Here is a 27,062-nt window from a genome sequence, read left to right as displayed (position 1 = left end):
TCGGGACTTAGCGTCCCCGCGGCCCGGTCCTCGACCAGGCCTCTTTTTTGTTACACACCCCCAGGAAGCAGCCCCGTAGCAGCTACCCAACTCTCAGGCACCTATTTACTACTAGATAACAGTACGATTCTGATTTCAGTGAACCCCTGAACACATTGAAGATCAATGATCTGAAGGAATTCTTTGTGAATGTAACACCACCATCGAAGAATATATCACGCGCCACCCTAATCCCACTGGACTCTTGAAGCAGCAATAGACTGCATGCCCATGCACTCTGCACCAACCATGGACTCCTGGAGTCCTGTTCATCAAGAATTGGAAAAACCCTTATCACAGGCCCTTAACATCTTTTGGTGATGGAGCCTACATACTAGTGTTACAGTATTCCTGATATACATAAAATAACAGATCGTTCCACTTCACAAAGGAGGTAGTAAAGCAAATGCAAAAAATTGTAGTCTTGTAGCTCTAGCATACATCATAAAAAATCTTTTGAAAAAGTGCTCTAAAATGTAATATCACAAAACACATGGAATCACAGTGTCGACATAACTCTGGGCATCATGGGTTCAGAACAGGGCGTTCTTACCACTCACAATTCTTAGACCACTGTGATATGGCCTTAGAATGCCATGGAAGACGAGCAAAATGCTGATAAAATACACACATATCTCATAAAAGCCTTAACAAAAGTGACCAGGGTGTCATTGCACACAAAATGCGCACAAAAGGAATTACGGGCAAAGTAGGGAGATAGATCTTTAACTTACTAATGAACAGAACTCATATTTAGTGAACAAAAATCGAGCTATCTTAAATATAAACAAACCATAGAATTTGTTTTAAATATGCTCAATGGCTTTCCAAGGTCCCAACTCTTTTAATGTTGGAAAATCTATGAAAAATCATTACAAATGTGATTGGAGCCACATTAAGAGTGTTATCATTCATACCCTTAATATTTCCCATGCTCCGAGCCAATTCCACTGAGCAAAACTTTAATTTCAACCTATCATATGATGGGCAACTTTTTCCACCAGTTTGCTCAACTCTGGTCTAACATCCTAAGCAAATCTGCACATCAACCGCTTCATTGAACTCTGTTCGATAAATCAGATGAGTAAATCCAGCCAGGAAAGCCTGTGTTGCAACCATAGATTTGCCAAAATGAGGTTCACTGAATTAAAAATTAAAAAAATTGAAGGATTCGTTATATTCCATGACCTATTAACTCTTACCTGCATCTACCGATGGATCCATATAACCATGTTGCGGTGGGAAGGGTGAACTTGCTGCCCAGGAATGGAGCGTTGTCTTTGAGACGAGTATCTTTTTGGTCTAGAAGATGAGCTATCTCCGTCAGGAGATGGCATTACCACCTCTGTTTCCCCGACCTTGCATGTTGGCTGCAGCAGCGGCCGAATTCCTGCAGTCGTGGAGGCATTGTGTTGCGTCTGTTATCCACATTTCCACCTCCACCACCTAAGCAAATAAAAACACACTTATGGCACATGCAAGAGAGTAAATTATACAAACCTAAAAAGTCACCCCTTACATCTCATTATAAGCATCTGTTAAATACATAATAAAGTAGACACTGGCAAAGTATCCAGTATCAAAAGTTCATCAACTTCACTCGCCTCTTCCTTGAGACACAATCAGGGTACAGTAGTTGCCCGTATATTGCATGCATTAAATATAGTTTTTGGCCTCCATGCAGTTTGGAAGCTTAGCAAAATCTCTAGATCACCTCTGAAATGAATAAGAACCAGTCTGGTGCTGCTGGTATGGAAAGACAAGACAAGACATTAAAAAAGAAGGTAACTAAATAGACGTGTATATTCTCCATGGCTATAGAGAATAACATTTTTTATTTGACCACCCTGGACATACCATTGAATGATTTAGTCCTGCAATTGAAGCCTTAAGCTTTTCACTGTCATGATAATAAGTTAAAATTTATACAAGATTTGCTCCCATGCCAAAACCATTTTGCTATGCTCACAAAATCTTGATTATGTGGCAGTCATGTCATTATCTTGAGGGAAAATATCCCCACTGCTGCAACATAATGCAGTACATTGAAAGACTGCACAGTGAAATGCTCCTGGATATGTGCCAAAAGGTTACCAATAAACAAAAACCACAACATCTGACTTCAGTGTATATACCGGTGGCTTAAGAAAAATAAAAACTGTTACTGGTTATATCACAATCTGACGTTAGCTATTGTATCATGCTTCGTGGTAGATGCAGAAGTGCTGCTAGATAATAGTGGGGATAGTGGAAATTTGAGACTGGTTGTCCACAGAAATGTGAATTTGTGAACACTCAAGAAAGCTACATTGACTTAGAAAGTTTTATTACAATGATTCAGTAAAAATTATTACAAATAAAAACATTAAGAGCCAAAAGGAATAAGGTGGCAACCCACAATACTAAACCCAATGTTTATATATATACTGTACAGTTATCTTATTATGAGCCATTTTTGCATATTTTTTCTGGTATTATAGAGTACAGTACTGTATTTAGATGCAATTTGAGAACATTACATGTTCAAACTTTTCTTATGCATAGCAGGGGAAGCGAGTAGCATTGCCTGACCTAGTCCAGCCCATCCTCCCGTTTTGGTAGTTCTTATAGTAACGATGAGAGACCATAGTATATATACCAACGTACAACAAGATTAAAAAGTAGAAATCGGCACTATTAAGTTGGACAAACCAGACTTGGGTTGCGAAGACAAATTAACTAACCTAACCTTCCAAGGCCTAACACCAATATGAGGCCTAGTATGTGTGTGCTATACTAGGCCTAGGAATATTTAAGTTTGTTTTTTTTTAGCTTAATTTTTTCTGACTATAAAGTCAACAGTACAAAGTTCTAAAGTTCTACTATGTAATTGCTTAGAATGCCAATCTTTGTACTATGGTACACAGTTACAAAAACTACCATCTACAGGAGAATGGGTTACCTAGTCACATCCAGAGGCTAAGGACAATATGGTTTGCATCTTTATAGCCAAGTGTACTGTTTGTTTTCAAATAATGGTTACCACTCATGAACATGTTTTTGTCTCAAGTGCCTTACTAAAAAGTTTGGTAAAAGATTTTTAATTAATATTTTACTCTTAACACCTTTACTGCAACATTCAACATTTGTTCATTTTCCTATTAAACTTATCTATACTGCAAGTGTAAACAATCATCTCAACCTTGAAAATAACAAACAGTACTTGTTAATGTACAAATCCACCACCGAGTTCAAAGAGGAGAGATACAGATGCTTAAAACAACCTCAGTGTTAACAGACAAAACTCTGGCCCTCTCATTGACAACTATGAGAGGGCCAGAACTAGATCCCAGGAATCAATAGGGATACCAATTCTTCAATACTCGCTTTACCTTAGCCAAAAATAAGGGTGAAGCATCGATTCAGCCAGGTCGCTATGAACCTGCACATCCTACCTTTACCTCCTCACCTAATATATATGGGTTGTGGTCCCCCAGGAACCACAGCCCATATATAACTTAACTTAAAAATGAAATGAAATGAGTATATGGGTCACTATGCATGGAAAACACATGGGTGTCATAAAGCCAGTCAATTTCATATTGTTTCTTTCCTAGCAGTCAGTTTGGCAGGGAAGACCCTTCCAGGTGCAAACAGAGCTTGTTGGGGGTCAAGCACCTATGTCTCACTGCCAAATCAAGGAAGATGCTATGGAAGGTCCCTCAAGGCACTGTCTTGGGTTCATTTTTCTTCCTAATCCATGTGAATGACCTACTCAAGGAAGTGTATTCATGCATGGTAATGTTTTCAAACAATGAAAAGCTAATGGGAAAATAAAAAACTGATGAGAACTGTATAGTGCTGCAGGAAGACCTTGACAAATGCCAGGAGCAGGCAAAGAAATGGCTGTAAATGTCTTAAAAAGCTTAAGACAATGAAGGTGAGAAAAAAATCAGAGGAAATCTACATCATAAAGGAAGGGCAATGACAAAAAATCTGAAAGAGAAATAGACCTGAGAGAGGATATACAACACTGGAACACTGGCAGTATAACACACTCTTTCAAGAAAATTTATGCAGCTTACATTAGACTAGTATTAGAAAAATTCAAAAGGAACTTTTAAAAGTACATTGGTTTACAAGATGGCTAGTACTGTACCTGAATTAAAATGGCTAACTATGATGACTGGGTCAAGGAACTCAACAGAAGAGAAAGGAACAAAGGAGGTATGATAACTACATTCAAGACATCGAGGTGAATAGAAAAGGCAAACAAGGGCAGCCAATTATAAATTTGGAGAAATAGAACAAGAGGATAGGACACAGGTGGAAGCTGGAACACAACTGAACTTGTCCGAACCTAAGGAAGTATTCATTGACAACTTTAGAGCTAAATTTCACTCGCCACAGACACAAACAAGAAAGTGGTGATCAGGTGAAAGTGGTTTAAGCTATTTCCTATATTCTTCCACACACATCATCCTGCCAGACACTTTGCCCACTATACCTAACAAAGTCTAATATTCTTATACTAACAATATTCATGATTTTTATACAATGATCCTACTAACAAAAATAAATAATGAAATATTATTTAAATGAAATATTTAGATACTGTCCTGAATGCCTCTTCCAAATTAAAGATTAAATTTGTTCTGCAAATAGCCAAAGGAGTTCAACTTTAATACTGTACAAACTTTGCTTCTATCATTATAGAGTACGTAAATGATGTCAAGTTTCTAGCCGATAAGAAAAAAACATTCAAGGTATCGAAGAGGAACTACGAGGAAAAATATCAAGGATATCTAATTAACATAAGATAGCATTTACTAAATGACAATAATTATAAAACATGTGAAACATTAACATTGATAAAACAAAATAAAAGCTGACAACCAATATACAATTGTTAAGGAATAGAAAAATTACTAACGATTTTTGTTCCTGAACGGCTCTTTTCTATTTTGTGAACTGATACTGATGTTCTTTAACATTGCTGTTATTTCTTCTATATCTCTGGGTGTATGGGGAGTATGTGGTTGGGGTAAACGCTGCTGGTGTCCGCCTCTATAATTACCACGGCCACTGGGACAATTGTCTTGGTAATACTGGCCCCAACTGTCCTCATTATATCTGTTGACAAAATGCCCACAGTGTTACCTGCACATGACTGTCAACACCATATTAATTAGCAGCATAAAATATAATTAAACATTTAGTTGAACATCTACACACAAATGGTTTCAAAAGGGTTAAACATTTTAAACATACAAAATGATATGTTCAGAAGTGTGTATATGAAATGTTGGGACATTATCAAAACATACCATTTCAAATTAATTATATTAATTTTCACCTTGCAATATTAATGATAATAAATATCACCAAAACGAATAATAACCATACTACATTATTTAGGCACTGTGCTCGCTAAGAAATCATAGTGATCACAATGCCTAAAACATGTTTTCCAAAGAAGATAAAATGTGTCAGCTGGCAGGGAGCAAGGACCATATCTTACTTATTCAGTCCTGACAGTAGCTTAGGAATGGAGGTGTTGGTAGATAGAAGGTCAAGGAGAGCAGGGAGGAACTGGGTGTGATGATGGGCGGCAAGGAGAGAATGACGAGGAAACCGGGTGTGGCCAATAGGTAGCCCGTTATCACAAGACAACCTCAGGCCGGGCTCGGGGAGTAGAACTCCCCCGAATCCTCTCTAGGTATGCTCCAGGTAAGCCCTGCCACCCAGTCTATGGAAGCCCTCTTTCTGATATCTTGTATTTTAGGCCAGTGTGTCAGACTTTGTCAAAACCTTTTGATACATTTCTGAGCAGCAAATTACACTGCCAGAAACTCTTAGCCACCCCCATGCACTTTTGGTTACCCACCTGCCATCCACAATTGCCCTTCTGTGACTACCCAAAAAGAACGGCATGTATAGGCTGTATTGTACAGTGTATTTCTCTGCTATAATATTTAACTTTTTTCTTATGGTGGCCGAGGTATCATGCCTAGGGTGGACCGATCCTTATCTTGTCAACCTGCCCAGTCAAATATTTTCCCTTATGTGATTTTACCTCTTGCTACTCAATAAAATATTTTCTTTCCTAAATTTTTTGTTTTAAAAGAAACACAAGTCTTGTTTTTGCTAAGATAGTCCTGGTAGCAGCAGCAATTGATGTGGAGGTGTTAAGAGGAAGCAAGTTATGCAATCATTAAAGCTACGAGTGATTCAACTTTTGTGAAAAATAGTCATTCACTTTGCTACATTCCTGGTAAGAAGTTCAGTAAGTCGAAAGTTTTGGTAACTGGAATGAGGGCAAGCCCCATATGATTCTGATTATCAAGCATAGACAATATTTTATTTTCCAAGTACTGTACATCTTCCCTAAACTGTCTTAGGCATAGATCAAAACAAAGTTTGAAGCGAATGATTGCCCTTGTCAATACCGTACTTTGGAACATTAGCAATCAAAAAAATAACACTGACAATAAATAAATAAATAAATTTGTTACTTGTTTACAGTGTTATTAAGCCATGTCGTAGTAACTTCATCCAGGTTTCTGCTGGAAAAAGAGCAGCAGGCAAAGCTAATTGTCACTTTGTCCAATTCATTTACCTACCCTATATAGTGTACTGTCTATAAGCCAAATAAATAATATAAATTCAATTCTGTAACTTCTCAGCAACACTGTTTTATTCCCAATCCTATTCTAAGCACATTACAATAAGGTACCAGTGGATTAGTAGTCATCTGCCAATAAATTACTATGTCCTATTTTCATGCTTTACATGGAAAACCAAAAATAAGATTGAATCTATTTTGTTGTATATCTGAACAAAAATGCTTCTCTTACCTATGTTGTTCACGTTCTCGATTATAGCCTCTGCCACGATTGTAACCTCTACCAGAACCTCTGTAACCTCTGCCACGTCCACCATAGCCATCAGCACATACATCTTGGGGTTGTGGACTAAAACCTGAGATCTTGTGTAGCTGCTGCTGTTGTTGTTGCTGCTGCTGTTGTTGCTGCTGCTGCTGCTGCTGATGATACTGCGGTGGTAACTGCTGCTGTGGTGAGGCTAATGGTGCCGTTTTGTTCTGGTTTATAATTTTCATTATCACCTGCAAAAATTTCAACTAGTTGTTTCAACTGCCTAAAGTGCAATCAAGAAATATATTCCCAGCCAGGAATATGTGGTGTACATTTTCACATGTTCATGAATGGAGACAGACAGGAGGCTATAAATTACAAATCAGTGTCCCTTACATGCCTCTTGTGTAAAATGCTAAATACTTTGTACTCGAGAGACTGCATGGTTTTTTGGGAGAAAAAAAGGCAAAAAGGCTTTATGAACCTGATTGACTTTATTATCACCAAGATAAGGAAGAGAAAGAAGGATACATCGATTTCATGTTCCTAAATTCTCAAAAGCTTATTGACACTGTCCCTCCAAAAACAAAGGCTGATCCACAAGTTGGAAAAGGAAGCTGTAGTAAATATGAAGATACTGGACTGGAATAGAGTCCAACTACTCTATTGGTATCTGACAAACAGGAAAGACTTCTGTAGTTTAGGAAAGTGTCAAGTGGGGTCCTGCAGAGTTCGGTACCTGGACCACTGTTCCAGCTGTATATAAATGACTTCCCAGAAGAGGAATACACAATAATGTTTACATATGACACTAAACTGATGAGAAGAGTAAGGACAGAGGAAAAAATAAAATAAAATAAAATAAAATAAAAGAGGACTGCACAATACTATAAGAGGACTAGACAAGCTGCAGGTATAGACAAATGATAACCAGAGTTTAATCCCGATAATTGAATAGAAATATGGTTTGGTTAAGAAAAATAAAGACCAACAAGAAAGTATTGTGCAATATATGAGTGAGGCAGTTATAACAAAAAATAAAAATAAAATAGAAAAACACTAGGGAGTTGACAAAACTAGCCTTAACACTAGAGGAGCATATGAGCAGAATAACATCAGCAGCATATGTGAAACTAGACAAAACAAAAATTGGCATTTGGAAACTTTGGTGAAGAATCCTTCAAAATATTACACATCACACATGATGACAAGACCACACACTAGAATGTGAAGGGACGACGACGTTTCGGTCCGTCCTGGACCATTCTCAAGTCGATTGTGATCAAGTCACAATCGACTTTGAATGGTCCAGGACGGACCGAAACGTCATCGTCCCTTCACATTCTAGTGTGTGGTCTTACCATCATACTTTAGCCACGTTATTGTGACTCATCGCCTGCATACACATCACATACTTCTGACCAGTACACAGAACACACAGCTCCAAAACACACTTATGAAGGTAATGTGGTAAACAAGTGGGATGAACATGAGCCAGAAGTGGCAGAAGCAACCACCACTCACAGGTACAATAATGACAGTACTTGAACATCAAGAGGTATAAATACCCCTCTTACAATAGCAAGAAGACAGGGCTTTATGAGATAGATCTGTCTCACTTCCTTTAATCACAAGTAGTTAAGCACTCCAGACTTGAAATACTTTTCTATCAAATACAAAAATTCCAAATCTGTCAGGTACCTATTTCCAAATTTTTATCAATTTGATTTAAATCACAACGATAACATTTATCACAATGTTTCCCCTCACAACAAGTGGTGCTATATAATGTGTTATATGTTTACACTAATATTCCGTACATACATAAATGAGGAATGGTTCATTAGGTTTATAAAGTATTACAGGCCATATAAAATACAAAAAATTTGAAGGATAAAAATAATTAAAAACTAAAATATGAAAGATATGACTAAGAATTTGAACTGTAATAGCTAATTACTGTACTATATAAACAAAGAACTGAAGAGAGGTATTATGGGAAAAAAGAAAAAGTATTTATCCCAAAATACTTCTGCCAAAAGGGGGGACATTTAATACAAGCCAGCACTTAAATACTGTATTGACATACAAAATATTATTAATTCAACCCTAACATTAAAAATATGAATACTGTGTATAATTTTTTGTTGTAATCAGATGTCAACAATGCTGTCGACCAAAACAAAAAATAAACAAAACTAACCTGTATGCAAATTGTCAACAATTGCTCCTGGCACTTCTGATCTTGTCACAGGAGATTCAAACTTGTTGAGGTCATTATATTTATCGCCTTCGTGTTTTTTGTATTGTGGAGAATTCAATACCGGGAATTCTTCATCGTTGTCTAGAGTTTTTCGGCTGCCATGCAAAGACCTGGGCCCACCTCTTCCAGGACCTCCGCGTATGGAACCACGAACAGGCTTGGAGTAGGCATCCAAATCCTTCCAATTGCGTGTATATTTGTTTGGTCCACGACTGTCAATATAATTACAAAAACATTGTAAGCTCCTTTCATATCGTGTACCTTCAAAACAGTTTCTCACTACATTTGGTCATCTTTCCTGGTGCCCCTAAATTAACGAATGTTTTGGTGTGAACAAAGCACTTGGTAATAACCATTATTTCCCACTATGCTAAAATAGCCTTAAGTAAAATTACATGATCTTGGCTTGTAGAGAAGTTATATATCACTTTGGTATTCATGAAGTAACAAAGTTATATATTAACTTAGCTTGTCATGAAGCTATCTTAATGTTCAGTGAATTTGAACTTTGCCTTGATCAATAATCTTATTTTAGCTTAAGATATGTAATTTCAAATGAATGCTCCTAGGTGTTTTTGTTTCTAAAATAAAAGTGATGATGTTATTTGTATCTAACTTGGTTTTGTCATATAGGCTTGGCAAGACATACAGGCTTGGGACTTGAGATCTTCTTAAAGTCTATAAATATTGGTCAAGTACATCTATGTCTCAGCAAATTACAGAGCAGTCCATAAGAATTTGAAGTGACAATACTTTAACCCAATAGGTGTGTGGTTTGATTTAAAATCCAATGTACTGGATTAGAAAGATAAAACAATATTGTCACTATCATAATACTTACTAACTGAATTGGCTACAAAACTAGAATTACAGAACAGTATAAACTAAATATAGTAATTATAAACTACTGTATAAATTAATTTGCACACATGTCAAATTTGTATTGAAAAATAGTCCCCAAATAATTTCACGTGGAAAGATGCAGAGATGAATATACATGTACAACACTATACACCTTTCTCCTTATCATAGAACGAGGACGATACAAAAGCATTATAGTATATCACCTACAAAACATACATGCTTTTTAATTATGAAATCATTTGTTGAAATAGAAAATAATAAAAGTCGTAGAAGTACCACTGTTGGTATAGAATTGTTCCCACCATATTTACTTCCCTTACTAAAAATGCTTTTTCCTTACCCATAACGCCTTCTACAATGAGCTTTTGGAGGACCTTCATTACGTATATCATAACCATATATAGCCATTATCTCTTCCCGGGACTTGGGAGATTGGTCAAACTCATTAAATTTGTCATGGTTCCACTTATCATCCTCTTTCCAAACTTTCTTCTTACCAACTTCCTTTTTAACGACTGGTTCTTCAACCCTGTAGCAAACATTATGAATATCACAAAAAATTATAAAAAATACATGTTTATATACAAAAATAAAAGTTATATACAAAATTATAAAAGAATTATAGAATACACACACACAATGTGTGTGTATGTGTATTCACTTAGTTGTATTCACCTAGTTGTGCTTGCAGGGGTTGAGCTCTGCTCTTTCGGCCCGCCTCTCAACTGTCAATCAATTGTTACTAACTACTATATATTTTTTTTCCTTTCCCACACACACACCCCCACAGGAAGCAGCCCGTGACAGCTGACTAACTCCCAGGTAACTATTTACTGCTAGGTAACAGGGGCATCGGGGTGAAAGAAACTCTGCCCATCGTTTCTCGCCAGCACCGGGAATCGAACCCGGGCCACAGGGTCACGTGTCCAGGGTGCTATCCATACAGCCACCGGCAAAGGTGTGTGTGTGTGTAAACTCATACAATTCAAAGAATGTTTACTTTGGTAATGTATTGTTACCAAAAGCTTTCACAACTTATGTGATGATTGACAAAAGCATGCATTAACTTGGATACTAGCATGATGATAACACCATCATTGTAAAAAACATTAAGATTTATTCACCATTAGGTATATTTCAAAGAAAACACACTATAAATTCAAACTACAGTACTAATACACAAACAGCACTCACGGTTTCTCTACATCGTCTTCGGCAGCGGTCCGGTCATCATGCTCATAAAAAGTTCCTTTCTTGGGGATATACTGAGGGTTTTTCCGATCCTCATCGTCATCTAATGGCTTGTTGTCCTGTAATCACATATCACTGTAAATGCACAACCCTTGGCATGCTACATAATTACTGTACTGCAATTCTAAAAAACATGGAGATAGTGAAACTTTTGACACCAAACCCTAATTTACAATATAATTATTTCAATATTTTGATCAATAGTAATTTAGAAATACAAATGCTTCTCACCTCCCCTAATACAAGACCATCTGGCATTATAATGAGCTCATCCTCTTCCTCCTCCTCCTCTTCCCCAAGCTCTTCCTCATTAGCAGTTTCACACTCACCTCCATCACTTCCCTGGAAAGACAAGAAAAAATTCCTCATTGTGAGGCATGATCTGTAATGCACTTCTCAGGATAATCATTAACAAAATAAAAAGATACAAAACAAGTCAATCTAATCTCATCACAACAATGTTATGGCTTGGAATAGACCTGACAATTCAAAATCTATATGGAGTTATTAATTAATAATCCCCATCCACATAGTAAAATTACTATTAAAAGTGTAAATGTTATTTATATAAAGGTAAAGTCCCACCAGAACTTGCAATGTGTTTGCCTCCTCTTAAGTACATCATGTTATACAATGCATGCTGGCAAAGTTATTACTACTCGGACACCTTTTTTTCTAATGATCAGTTGAGCACCTGCTGCCTGGTAAAACTGGTGCTTACACCCTCATAACTTTTACCACTTGGTTTGCTGATCTGCTGTGTCTAAAGCTGCCGCCCAGTTGGGTGGGTGTGCAGCAAGACTAGTAACTGTGTGACTCACCATAGATGTAAAGTGCCTTGTATAGTGACTGTTGTGAGCCTCTTGTTGATCACTTGTGACAAAGATTATTGATGTGTGTATTTGTGTAGGTGATTAGATATGTATGTATACATATATATATATATATATATATATATATATATATATATATATATATATATATATATATAATATATATATATATATATGTACATGTATGTATGAGTGTGTACATGTATATATAATAATAATTTTGTAACTAGCGTCACAAATTGTTATTTGCTTAGCTAAACGAACTAGAGGGTTCAGTTCCTGAACCGATTACGTGCCTCTGTAATCCTTTACACCACCGCCCACGGGATGGGTATGGGGTGCATAATAAAGAAAGACATTGAATTGAATTGGTCTGATTGAGACTTTATGACCATGTAATCTATGTTTTGCTCCACTACTTACTGGTTGAGTATGGGGTGCATAACAAATAATAGCCTCCTTCGGGGGCGCCTTGTTTCTAAATGTGTTAGTCTTAAATCCTTTAATCTCAAATCTTGCTACAATGTACCTCTTAATATATGTTATGTACTCTCGCAACCCAATGTACCTTCTTGTATATAAATAAATAGATTTCAACTGTAAGGGGGTATGGTTTGCACCTTGTTATTCTAATAATAGATAAATAATTCTAATAATGGAAGCGCTAATTATATGAACAAGTGCCATGTATTTATTCAGACGAGAACAACAGCGAACACAAACCAGCGCATATACGAACGGAATGGTTTGTATGTACAAACTTCTCAGTGAACGAAGTTGTTTCTAGCCCGGTATCCGAAATTGCAGTATACGACTTGACCAGTCCCCGTCCAGTACACCTGTCAAGAGTTAGAAAGTGAGCCTAACATCTTGTCAGCTGTATAACATGTCATTAAGACGCTGCACAGTTTACCTAGACTCACATACACCCCAGCACAGTGTCTACACCACACACACGCCTAAAAACCATCGTATATTATACACATTCTCATGTTATGCGTCAGTCTTAAATTAGAAGTGTATGGGGTGCTGGCCCCGGCCCCGCCTACATCGCCTCCTCAGCCCTCTCTATCACCCCGCCCTCATGATGGATAATAATCTATCCTGGCCGGCACTGTACTTACAGTAAGGGGCTTCCGTGGTCCTGTCTGCTCATCCTCGGACTCGTCAGAATCTTCACCTGTGTCAAGTTTTCTCCGTCGCCTTCTGTCCGCCATGGTGGTCTTGTTGCGACTGGGCCGATGGTTAGGGGACTGGTCAAGTCGTAAACTGCAATTTCGGATGCCGGGCTAGAAACAACTTCGTTCACTGAGAAGTTTGTACATACAAACCATTCCGTTCGTATATGGGGTGGTTTGTGTTCGCTGTTGATCTCGTCTGAATAAATACATGGCACTTGTTCATATAATTAGCGCTTCCATTATTAGAATTATTTATCCATTATTAGAATAACAAGGTGCAAACCATACCCCCCTGTTACAAACACGCCATCTGTGGGTCAGCTCCCGAAACCCCCGCCAAACGGACGACGACACCTGGTGTCGACATCCTTGGCTTACAAAGGGAATACTGAAATCCATTAACAAAAAACACGACCTTGAGAAGAAGTATAGGTTAGGAATTGTCTCCAAAGAATTCTCAAAGAATTACTCATTATTGCTAACTAAGATAATTAGACGAGCCAAAACTAATTACTACGAAGATAAATTTACTCAAATAAAGAGCAACATTAAACAAACTTGGAACACAATTTCACAAATATTGGGATCAAAGAAATCTTTAAATAACAAACCGACTCTCCTGTCTAATAACGATGGTCAGCTTTCAGCCTCTGATTCTGCTATTGAGTTCAATAGGTTCTTCTCTTCCATTGGTTCATCCCTTGCAAATGATATTCCATCTTCCAGTACTGACATTAAGGACTATCTTACAGGTAACTATCCTCAGTCTCTGTACCTAAAGCCTATTAACTCCACTGACGTCAACGAGATAATCCTTTCCCTTAAAACCAAGTCTGGTGCCCTTGAGGAGATACCAACTTTAATTTACAAAAAAGCCTCCAGATCTTTAGCCCCTGCTATTGCTTTGCTCTTCAACAAGTCACTTGAACTCCAAACCTTTCCAGATATTCTAAAAAAAGCGAGAGTAACGCCTGTCCACAAATGTGGTGACCCCACAGATGTTAACAACTACAGACCTATATCAATCCTGCCAAACTTGTCAAAAATTTTTGAAAAACTTATATACAAGCAGCTTTACTCATATCTAGCCAAACTCAATATACTTAGCCCTTGCCAATATGGCTTCAGACCCAAAAAAAGCACTAACGATGCACTTATTAGTATGCTTAACTCGATTCATACAGCTCTTGATAAAAAGGAGCTCCCTGTTGGGTTATTTGTGGACCTGCGTAAAGCTTTTGATACTGTCAACCACCAAAACCTTCTTCTTAAATTACATCATTATGGAGTCAGAGGACACTCCCTACAATACCTCGAGTCCTACCTTACTGATAGGCTCCAATATGTTTCTGTGAATAATACAATTTCTCCCACCCTACCCATCAACATTGGTGTTCCTCAGGGCAGCATACTTGGCCCTCTCCTCTTTCTCATCTACATTAATGACCTTCCAAATGCCTCCCAACACCTCAAACCAATTCTATTTGCTGACGACACAACCTTCATTTACTCCAGTCCTGACCCTCTTGCTCTAAATGCCACAGTAAATACTGAGCTAAATAAAGTCCATCTTTGGCTAACTGCCAACAAACTCACCCTTAACATTGACAAAACCTTCTATATTCTGTTTGGCAATAAATCCTCTAGTCTTATAAATCTCAAAATAAACAATACCCAAATTTGTAACAAATTAGATGGCAAATTCCTTGGCATTCTCATTGACCACAAGCTGAATTTCCAGGGACACATTCTAAATATATCAAAAAAAGTTTCAAAAACTGTGGGCATTCTTTCTAAGATCAGATATTATGTACCACGCCCTGCTCTGGTGACTCTCTATTACTCCCTTATCTATCCTTATCTCAACTATGGTATTTGTGCTTGGGGTTCTACTACCCAAAATCACTTACGTCCTCTAATTACCCAACACAAAGCCGCTATTAGAACAATATCCAACTCTGGCCCCAGACATCACTCGGTACCCCTACTCAAATCTCTTAATATGTTAGATATTAAGTCACTGCACATTCTCTCATGTGTATTATACATATATAAAACGCTAAACTATAATGCCAATCCTGATCTTAAAAGCTTCATAGAAGGTTGTAACAGAACCCATGAGCACCACACCAGAAATAAATACAGTTTTGATATTCCTAGAGTACGTCTTAATCAAACTAGAAATGCTCTGCAAATCAAGGGGCCCAGAATGTGGAATGACCTTCCCAACCATGTTAAAGACTGTACCTCTCTCAACCAGTTTAAGATAAAAACTAAACACTACCTAATAAATTCCCTGTAATCTACCTCACTCCTCTATTGTCAACCCATGTCTGTTATTTTCTTTTTTTTTTTCTTTTTTTTAATAAACACTGTTTGTCAACCTATTGTATTTGTGCTGCTTTTTCAGTCATGTTCCCCCTTTTTTTTTTATCTTTATTTGTATTTGTTCTCAACATCTTTTATTCTTTATGCTCAATTAGTATTAAGTTCTAGATATTAATGTTTTTCTTGCCCGAAACGCATTGCGTAATAGTGGCTTTAGGCATTGTATGTACTAGCTCTATCTATATATCAATCCATTAATGTAACATCACTTGTATGTATATACCTTACCTGAATAAACATCTGAATCTGAATCTGGTGAGGACAGCGTGTACTGGCCTCGAGGACCAGTTTCCAGTCTGGTTCAGCGCTCAACACCGCCGCTCCTGACCTCTGGTGAGGTGGTGCTCCGACGACAGCGCCATCTATGGACTGGATACGTCAGGTGTTTGTGCCAGAGCCCGTAAGTAAGGTGTTTTAGTGTGTCCCAGTCATTGATGACGTGCCTGTTTACAGAGTCGACCTGGGACCGCTGTGTTGAAGGTTGAGTCAGTCTACCCGAGGCAGCCAGTCTCCATACTGTGAAGTTTGCTGCAGCTGTTGTGACGTCGTCCCCCCCGGAAGAACACTGTGGTGTGTTAGCCTGCCAGTAGAGTGGCAGTGAAAGGATTTACCCGGGACCGACTGTTGGAGACGATCATCCACTGGGGTACTGAAGACAGGAGAGTGACTTGGGTTGTCACACGAGGCTCCTGTTTAGGGCGTTCCCCTTATATCGTTCGTGGAGTGGCCGTACCAGCCTTGGTGGCTCAGTACCTGCCAGCAGACCAGCTGGACGTGTGGTTGACGGCCTCCACGACGGTGCCCCCAGTGGACCTGTGTTTTGGCTGACCTGTGGCCCGGGTAGGCTCGGCATTCTCAGAGGACACGTCGTGAGGCCACGAAGAAAGCACCGCGGACTCAGCACCTAGCTTCTGGCTCAAGAGTCTTCAGAAGGAGACTAATTTGTGGATTAATCCCCTTGTATAGTGTTGATACCCCCCCCCCTTGTGTAACCGTTTTATATATTATTTATTGGTGACGGACATTATATTATATTAAGTTCTTAGCTTTCTTTCCCTACTCCCTTTAAGTTACTTGCGTCACGGATCTCATCCCTTGATAGCCTCTACTGGCTTGGGAACGGATACATTATATCTTCCTCTAACATCAGAGTAAGGACCCCGTTGCGTCCCGAGAGGGCCGTAACATAATTGGCATCCCCAGCGGGATCCGTCCCCTTGTTAAGTATGTTTGACAGGGGTGGTGAAGTGGCGTAATCCCTGTATATAATTCCCCCTGTGTGAGACGATTGTGACGTTATACGTCCTGTGCGGTGCTCAGTGATTCAGTGCAATATTGTAGAGCGAAGTGTTCGCTGTGATTCGGTGCAATATTGAGTAGTGCGGTGCTCAGTGATTCAGTGCAATATTGTAGAGCGAAGTGTTCGCTTGGACTCGGTGCAATATTGGGTAGTGCGGTACCCGAAGTGATTACGTACAATATTGGCAAGTGCAGTGTTTGGTGCGATAAAGTGCAATATTGGCGTAGAACAGTGCTCGGTGCGTTAAGTGCTAACTTGTAAGCAGTGTGTTAAGTGCTAAGTGTTCCATCTGTGACAATGGCAGAAAAAGCTACCATCGATGATCTGGACGAGGTTCAGGCTTTTCTGAACAGAGAAGATTGTCTTGCCAGATTAAAATATCTGAGTAAACCAGAGTTTGTACTAGTGAGCGCCTACCTGGAGATAAAGATCCGTGCCAGTGATTCCCGTGTGGAGATCTTGTCCAAGGTACACCGGCACCTGAAGGCAGAAGAGAAACAGGAAGGCGAGACTCCTAGTACAAAGGAAAGTGCAGACATAGCTTCCAGGGAAAAGGAAGATAAGGGCAGTGACGTTGACAGTGATGCAGGTGAGCTTAATATCAGCTTCCTAACAGTCAAGATGCATGCCCTAGAAATTAATCGGGAAATTGAATGGAAGAAGTTAGAAATGGAACGAGAATTAAAAGATAAAGAAATGGAGATGAAAGAAAAAGAATTGGCGATGAGGCGTTTAGAATTAGAAAGAGAAGAAAGAAGAGAAGAGCGAGAAAAAGAGAAATGAGAAAGAGAAGAGCGAGAAAGAGAAGAGAGACGAGAGAGGGAAGAACGAGAAAGAGAGGAACGAGACAGACAAGAACGACGAGACAAAGAGGAGAGAGAGAGACAACATGAACTAGAAGTTTTGCGATTAGGCGGTGGTCGGAGGCAAACAACGGACACCAGTAGCTTCGATCCGGTACGCAACATCAAAATGGTCCCCAAATTCCATGAGAAGGAAGTGTCAAAATTCTTTGCAGCCTTCGAGAAAGTCGCTGCCTCTTTGGAGTGGCCAAGGGAGAATTGGGCCATCATGATACAGTCAGTCTTGACTGGGAAGGCCCAAATCGCCTACTCTACGTTATCCCTTGACGACTCCAGCGATTATGACAAGGTGAAGAAGGTTGTGCTCATGGCGTACCAATTGGTACCTGAGGTGTATAGGCAAAAGTTCAGAAACCTGAAGAAGACCTCAGAGCACACTTTCACAGAGTTCGCCACGATCAAGGAGCGACTTTTCCAAGAATGGTGTGCCTCTCGGAAGGTGGAGACCAAGGAAGACCTCGAGCAGCTGATTCTGCTTGAGGACTTCAAGGATTGTTTGTCTGGAGACCTCAAGACGTACTTAGAGGAACAGCAGGTAGAGACCTTGAGTGCAGCAGCCACCATGGCTGAAGAGTACATCCTGACTCGTAGGCCATCTGCTAAGTACGTCCCAAGGAATTACCAGCGCCGGTTCGACAGACCCCATGATGAAGAAGAAAGACCCGTCCCACAGAGTGCTAAGAAGACTCCCCCAGGTAGCCCTCGACGAACAAGTCCTAGTAGTCCGAAACACCGTAGTCCGAGGAGGAACATGGTGTGCTGGACTTGTGGGCAGAAAGGGCATATAGCTGCTAGGTGCCGAGGCAGAAGAGGTGGCAGTGCACGTAGGGAGGTGGTGATGATGAGCTGTGGAACATCACCAGCAGGAAGCCAGTCGACGACGACGCAGGAAGAACCCAGATTGTTTTCCCCTCACACTTCAGGCAGGTATGTATCGAGTGATCAAACTGGTAGATCAGTTGTAGTGCTCAGAGATAGTGGAGCAGCCCAGTCCCTGATCGTGAAGAGCTCGTTACCCGAGGGAGTAAGTGTGGTTGGGAGACCAGAGGTTGTCCTGGTTGGGTTTCCTAGGACGCAGTACATCGCCCCCTTAGTGCCAGTACATCTCGACTCGCCTTATTTTAGCGGCACATGTGCGTTGGCAGTAGTCGATACCCTCCCTGTGGCTGGGATTGACGTGGTACTAGCCAACGACTTGGTGACCGATTGGAGCACCAATCATCCCAAGGTTGCGGACGAGTCTACCGGAACAGCACGGTCTGAGGTAACAGGCAATGGTAATGTCCAGGTAAAGACAGACCCGGATTTGAACATGTCTAATTTGTCCTCTCCCCCGCAGATCGACAGTTATCTAGCAGTGTCTCCTGATTCTTCTCTCGACAAGGAACATGAGGTTACGATGGCAGAAGTACCTGAGCTAGAAGAGAGGCCTTGTGTGCAGACACCCACGGATACCAACGAGTCTGGAGCGAAGGCGGATGTGTGCTTGCGGTATGGCAAGTTACAGCGTGTAGTGAACCAGCCAGAGATTCCCCAGACGTCAGAGGTAGGTGCGGTGTGTTCAAAAGGTCTAGTGCCCTCTTCGGTCCAAGCCAGGCGTGTGGATGTTGCCGGCTATGGACATGACAAGCTCGGGAAACTTATCCCTCGGCTTACCAAATGTTTCCTATCGGTATTTTGTTTGATTCTCGTATGTGTTCTCGTTTGTGCTCTCAGTGAGGACCGGTGGACGACCCGACGAATGATGGCTCCCATGAACATCGTGAAGAGGTCCCAGGGATTAGCGATTTGTACTGCAGGTGTTGCAGTTGAAGAAGGGACCTGGAAGGTGATGGTTGATACAGGAGGTACGCGAAATGATAATATGAGTGACTGTTTCCGACAGGTTGACACCCCCCGCGTGACTGCTGAGCCTCAATGCAGCGTTATGTGGAACGTTGGTCGACCTGACGGTGGCAGAGCGAATGCCATCTGCGACGTACGAACAGCCCCGTTGGGACTAGGTGTGGACCTAGTAGAGTATGCTGTAAGTACTGTTTTACCCGCTGTCGCTATCACTCTGAATTATCAGACCCCTGTATTCCAGGTGCCCGTCTCCCTGAAGGACCACCGGACCGGTACTAGAAATACCGTCTGGGATCAGCCATCATCGGTGCCACGACGCAGGGAAGTGTCGAGTCGCCCCAGATCGTGTCTACACCGATCCTTCCTGGAGAAATGTGAGATGATGCCCCTGCTTGCCATCGCAATGGAGACGTGGAAGACGTGGAAGATTACGCCAGACAGGACATCGCCTTCAATCTTCAAGTTCCCGTTGTGCCGGAATTGCCCAGTAGGACAGTTCTGTGGACGAGACAGCCTCACCATTCCAGATTATAATGCATGTGTGTCCATTTGGAGTTGTGTCGTCGTACTAATTTGGTTTGTGTTTCTTTTTATAGAACCCCAAACCAAATTCTTTTTGGTGGGGAGGTGTTACGAACCCGGATCCAGCGTCCGAGCCTGGAGCAGTGACAAACACGCCATCTGTGGGTCAGCTCCCGAAACCCCCGCCAAACGGACGACGACACCTGGTGAGGACAGCGTGTACTGGCCTCGAGGACCAGTTTCCAGTCTGGTTCAGCGCTCAACACCGCCGCTCCTGACCTCTGGTGAGGTGGTGCTCCGACGACAGCGCCATCTATGGACTGGATACGTCAGGTGTTTGTGCCAGAGCCCGTAAGTAAGGTGTTTTAGTGTGTCCCAGTCATTGATGACGTGCCTGTTTACAGAGTCGACCTGGGACCGCTGTGTTGAAGGTTGAGTCAGTCTACCCGAGGCAGCCAGTCTCCATACTGTGAAGTTTGCTGCAGCTGTTGTGACGTCGTCCCCCCCGGAAGAACACTGTGGTGTGTTAGCCTGCCAGTAGAGTGGCAGTGAAAGGATTTACCCGGGACCGACTGTTGGAGACGATCATCCACTGGGGTACTGAAGACAGGAGAGTGACTTGGGTTGTCACACGAGGCTCCTGTTTAGGGCGTTCCCCTTATATCGTTCGTGGAGTGGCCGTACCAGCCTTGGTGGCTCAGTACCTGCCAGCAGACCAGCTGGACGTGTGGTTGACGGCCTCCACGACGGTGCCCCCAGTGGACCTGTGTTTTGGCTGACCTGTGGCCCGGGTAGGCTCGGCATTCTCAGAGGACACGTCGTGAGGCCACGAAGAAAGCACCGCGGACTCAGCACCTAGCTTCTGGCTCAAGAGTCTTCAGAAGGAGACTAATTTGTGGATTAATCCCCTTGTATAGTGTTAATACCCCCCCCCCTTGTGTAACCGTTTTATATATTATTTATTGGTGACGGACATTATATTATATTAAGTTCTTAGCTTTCTTTCCCTACTCCCTTTAAGTTACTTGCGTCACGGATCTCATCCCTTGATAGCCTCTACTGGCTTGGGAACGGATACATTATATCTTCCTCTAACAACATCAGAGTAAGGACCCCGTTGCATCCCGAGAGGGCCGTAACACCCCCTTACAGTTGAAATCTATTTATTTATATACAAGGTCGCCGAGCGGACAGCACGCTGGACTGTGATCCTGTGGTCCCGGGTTCGATCCCGGGCGCCGGCGAGAAACAATGGGCAGTGTTTCTTTCACCCTATGTCCCTGTTACCTAGCAGTAAATAGGTACCTGGGTGTTAGTCAGCTGTCACGGGCTGCTTCCTGGGGGTGGAGGCCTGGTCGAGGACCGGGCCGCAGGGACACTAAAGACCCGAAATCATCTCAAGATAACCTCAGGCCCCGAAAGGTACCCGGGCCCTTTCTTGGCCTGTACCCGGGCCCTTTCTGGGCCTGTACCCGGGCCCTTTCTGGGCCTGTACCCGGGCCCTTTCTGGGCCTGTACCCGGGCCCTTTCTGGGCCTGTACCCGGGCCCTTTCTGGGCCTGTACCCGGGCCCTTTCTGGGCCTGTACCCGGGCCCTTTCCGGGCCTGTACCCGGGCCCTTTCTGGGCCTGTACCCGGGCCCTTTCTGGGCCTGTACCCGGGCCCTTTCTGGGCCTGTACCCGGGCCCTTTCTGGGCCTGTACCTGGGCCTGTACCCGGGCCCTTTCTGGGCCTGTACCCGGGCCCTTTCTGGGCCTGTACCCGGGCCCTTTCTGGGTCTGTACCCGGGCCCATTCTGGGCCTGTACCCGGGCCCATTCTGGGCCTGTACCCGGGCCCATTCTGGGCCTGTACCCGGGCCCTTTCTGGGCCTGTACCCGGGCCCCTTCTGGGCCTGTACCCGGGCCCCTTCTGGGCCTGTACCCGGGCCCCTTCTGGGCCTGTACCCGGGCCCCTTCTGGGCCTGTACCCGGGCCCCTTCTGGGCCTGTACCCGGGCCCCTTCTGGGCCTGTACCCGGGCCCTTTCTGGGCCTGTACCCGGGCCCCTTCTGGGCCTGTACCCGGGCCCTTTCTTGGCCTGTACTTTGGACTGCCTTTGAGCAGCCTGAGGGCAGCAATATCCCAGGAACATCAGCTAAATTTCGGAGACTTGAAGCAAAGTGAAATTCACACCAGTTACTCCATCTATCATCATTCTATTATGCAGGAAGAACCGCACGTCTATGGGTCATCCAATAATGTTAGCAGACTTCTAGATATTACCACTGCTAGGCTAGATATTACCACCTCTGGGAGTTTGTAACATCTGCTGATGTAGATTTGACTAAATGTAAACTCTGTCAGCAGAACTATTCGCTTACTTTGCGCCATTATATAATGGAATGTGAAAAAATCGCGGAATTTAGGGATAACACCATCAATAGTGTCCAAGAAATGTGTAAGTACTTCATTCATAATGATGTGCTGCTCGAAATCTTAGCGAAGTATCCAAAATTTGCTTACTGTAGGTAATGCTGCACATAACTGTAAAGCTGCCGCCCAGTTGGATGGGTGTGGAGCAAATGACTGTAAAGCGCTGCCGCCCAGTTGGGTGGGTGTGCAGCAAGACTAGTAACTGTGTGACTCACCATAGATGTAAAGTGCCTTGTATAGTGACTGTTGTGAGCCTCTTATTGATCACTTGTGACACAAAGATTATTGATGTGTGTATTTGTGTAGGTGATTAGATATGTATGTGCATGTATATATGTATACGTATATATATATATATATGTACATGTATGTATGAGAGTGTGCATGTATATATATAATATTAATAATTTTGTAACTAGCGTCACAAATTGTTATTTGCTTAGCTAAACGAACTAGAGGGTTCAGTTCCTGAACCGATTATGTGCCTCTGTAATCCTTTACACCACCGCCCACGGGATAGGTATGGGGTGCATAATAAAGAAAGAAATAGAATTGAATTGGTCTGATTAAGACTTTATGACTATGTAATCTATGTTTTGCTCCACTACTTACTGGTTGAGTATGGGGTGCATAACAAATAATAGCCTCCTTCGGGGGCGCCTTGTTTCTAAACGTGTTAGTCTTAAATCCTTTAATCTCAAATCTTGCTACAATGTACCTCTTAATATATGTTATGTACTCTCGCAACCCAATGTACCTTCTTGTATATAAATAGATTTCAACTGTAAGGGGGTATGGTTTGCACCTTGTTCTAATAATGGATAAATAATTCTAATAATGGAAGCGCTAATTATATGAACAAATGCCATGTATTTATTCAGATGATAACAACAGCGAACACAAACCAGCGCATATACGAACGGAATGGTTTGTATGTACAAACTTCTCAGTGAACGAAGTTGTTTCTAGCCCGGTATCCGAAATTGCAGTATACGACTTGACCAGTCCCCTCTCGCAAGTGTCTGCTCTAGACCACACTTGAAAGTAGACTAGTTAATGTTTGCTATTCTTGCTGCTTATATTGCTCGGGCAACACCTCACCGTGTTGCCCGGGCAACGCCTCACCTCATTCATCTCCAAAGGTTGACAGGAATATTAACACTATATTTGGAGCGAGTATATTATTGGGATAATCTACTCGCTACAGATATGATGGAGGAAAAGAGGCCGAGAGTCGGTACATTAGACAACCGACGCTTAGAAAGGCGGGGTCCAAGAGCTAACAGCTAAATCTTGGAAATAATAAATTAAAATATTTAATACACACACATACGTGTTTCACAAGAATTTGGCTGAGGGCTGGTGGCCCCGTCGACGGGGCAGGAAGTCGGCGGTTGATCAAAGGCCTCCCTCATCCTCCACATACCTGAGGATTATTCCGGCTTAATTTTAAACGGAAGTAATGTCTTGGTATTTACGGCTTCAGCGGGTGGGTGGGTCCGTGGGTTTATTACACTATGAGTGAAAACAATCGCCTATTCTCTATTTTATATTGCCGCTTGTAGAGCTAGAAGCTGTTGCCTCTTGTGTGCAACAGCTATTGGACACCAAAAGTTCCTTTTGCTAAGCAAGCTACAGTCTTGATAACGTCAGATATATTGTTTGTTAACACATTTCTCAACAATGAACAGTCAGTTTTATCAAGCTAACATATCCTAACAGAACGAGTGAGAGTATTAACTGGTCTAATTATTTTATTAGACCAGTATATATTATTAGATTATACTGGTATAATTATATATATATATATATATATATATATATATATATATATATATATATATATATATATATATATATATATATATATATATATATATATATATATATATATATATATATTACAACTATTTAACACTGGGAAGGGATCAGGATAAGGATTTGGGATGGGATGGGGAGGAATGGTGCCAAACCACTTGGACGGCGATCGGGGATTGAACGCCTAGGACTGCTACTGTGCATTTAAATTACTAACTTACCTGAGAGTCTCTATCCCTACATGTCAATGTTTGTGTATACTGGTAATGTGAGGAACATACAGAAGATAAGGGTAGCTGAACACTACAAAAGGCTGAAGGACAACTTTATTAAAGTTGCATAATGAAATGTGTAAGTACTTCATTCATAATGATATGCTGCCCGAAATCTTAGCGAAGAATCCAAAATTTGCTTACTGTAGGTAATGCATGCACATGACTGTAAAACTGCCGCCCAGTTGGGTGGGTGTGGGTGGGTGTGGAGCACATGACTGTAAAGCTGCCGCCCAGTTGGGTGGGTTTGCAGCAAGACTAGTAACTGTGTGACTCACTATAGATGCAAAGTGCCTTTTATAGTGACTGTTGTGAGCCTCTTGTTGATCACCTGTGACACAAAAATTATTGATGTGTGTATTTGTGTAGGTGAATAAATATGTATGTGTATGTATATATGTATACGTATATATATATATATATATATATATATATATATATATATATATATATATATATATATATATATATATGTATGAGTGTGTGTACATGTGTATACAACATTAATAATTTTGTAACTAGCGTCAAACATTGTTATTTGCTTAGCTAAACGAACTAGAGGGTTCAGTTCCTGAACTGATTATGTGCCTCTGTAATCCTTTACACCACCGCCCACGGGATGGGTATGGGGTGCATAATAAAGAAAGAAATAGAAGAAATTGAAATTGCATAATACGGTTATTGACATTCAATAATAGTAAGATAAAGCAATGAGGACCAAATGGGAGACCAGTGATCAGATGAATATTACAGACTCAAGGGTAGCCTTCTCTTCTTGTATATAAATGAAAAAATAAATGTTTGTTTAATTCTAATGCTTGTAGGCGAGAACAGTTGTGAACGCCAGCTAGCGCACAAGTACATGAGCGCCCAAAATACTTTTACACAAAAGACATGTACAGACAGGCGTGTGGCTTCTGACTTCTTTTTTATTGATTAATATTAAATATTAGGCGCTTACCTATAATAGTTATCATTTTATACATGTATAACTCTCACATAATAAATATAAAAGGAGTTTATCCAAAAACTGACAGAAGTGTTGTGTTTTGTGCGTTGTATCGTGTTTGTGGGCATTCGGGTGTGTTGTGTTTACGCTGGCGGGCGGCGTCCTTACCAACTCCGGATTATGTCTATTACATCACTAAACTTCATTTATTAACTATATGCCTGTTAAATAGAAGATTTTAATTGTTAATAGCATTATATTGTCGTTTTAATATGGAACACGTACACATATGCGAAACGTCTAAAGCTGGTGTCCGAAGTGGTAAAAATATTAGTGTGCGATGTTGTCAATGTACGGAGTGTCTTGTATCCCGAGAGGACTGAGGGGACTGGTCAAGTCGTATACTGCAATTTCGGATACCGGGCTAGAAACAACTTCGTTCACTGAGAAGTTTGTACATACAAACCATTCCGTTCGTATATGCGCTGGTTTGTGTTCGCTGTTGTTCTCGTCTGAATAAATACATGGCACTTGTTCATATAATTAGCGCTTCCATTATTAGAATTATTTATCTATTATTAGAATAACAAGGTGCAAACCATACCCCCTTACAGTTGAAATCTATTTATTTATATACAAGAAGGTACATTGGGTTGCGAGAGTACATAACATATATTAAGAGGTACATTGTAGCAAGATTTGAGATTAAAGGATTTAAGACTAACACATTTAGAAACAAGGCGCCCCCGAAGGAGGCTATTATTTGTTATGCACCCCATACTCAACCAGTAAGTAGTGGAGCAAAACATAGATTACATGGTCATAAAGTCTCAATCAGACCAATTCAATTCAATGTCTTTCTTTATTATGCACCCCATACCCATCCCGTGGGCGGTGGTGTAAAGGATTACAGAGGCACGTAATCGGTTCAGGAACTGAACCCTCTAGTTCGTTTAGCTAAGCAAATAACAATTTGTGACGCTAGTTACAAAATTATAATTATATATACATGTACACACTCATACATACATGTACATATATATATATATATATATATATATATATATATATATATATATATATATATATATATATATATATATATATATATACGTATACATACATATCTAATCACCTACACAAATACACACATCAATAATCTTTGTCACAAGTGATCAACAAGAGGCTCACAAGTCACTATACAAGGCACTTTACATCTATGGTGAGTCACACAGTTACTAGTCTTGCTGCACACCCACCCAACTGGGCGGCAGCTTTAGACACAGCAGATCAGCAAACCAAGTGGTAAAAGTTATGAGGGTGTAAGCACCAGTTTTACCAGGCAGCAGGTGCTCAACTGATCATTAGAAAAAAAGGTGTCCGAGTAGTAATAACTTTGCCAGCATGCA

General features: G+C 41.1%; 1 protein-coding gene across 1 annotated transcript; it reads right to left on the bottom strand.

Annotated features, from left to right (window-relative positions):
- Positions 1–227: 227 nt before the first annotated feature.
- Positions 228–13,385, bottom strand: LOC123752129 (rac guanine nucleotide exchange factor JJ). The gene is given in 13 exon segments (XM_069321200.1): positions 228–304; positions 1,242–1,289; positions 1,292–1,370; positions 1,372–1,425; positions 1,427–1,485; positions 4,952–5,151; positions 6,876–7,094; positions 7,126–7,144; positions 9,097–9,368; positions 10,361–10,549; positions 11,215–11,330; positions 11,503–11,613; positions 13,229–13,385. Coding segments are annotated over 13 exon segments (1,536 nt in total). The 5' UTR covers positions 13,322–13,385.
- Between the last annotated feature and the right edge of the window lie 13,677 nt (positions 13,386–27,062).

The sequence above is a fragment of the Procambarus clarkii genome, chromosome 1 (genome assembly GCF_040958095.1).
Source record: "Procambarus clarkii isolate CNS0578487 chromosome 1, FALCON_Pclarkii_2.0, whole genome shotgun sequence".
Lineage (NCBI taxonomy): Eukaryota > Metazoa > Arthropoda > Malacostraca > Decapoda > Cambaridae > Procambarus > Procambarus clarkii.
The sequence above is the reverse complement of the archived record's forward strand: the minus strand, read 5'-3'. Positions and strand labels throughout refer to the sequence as shown.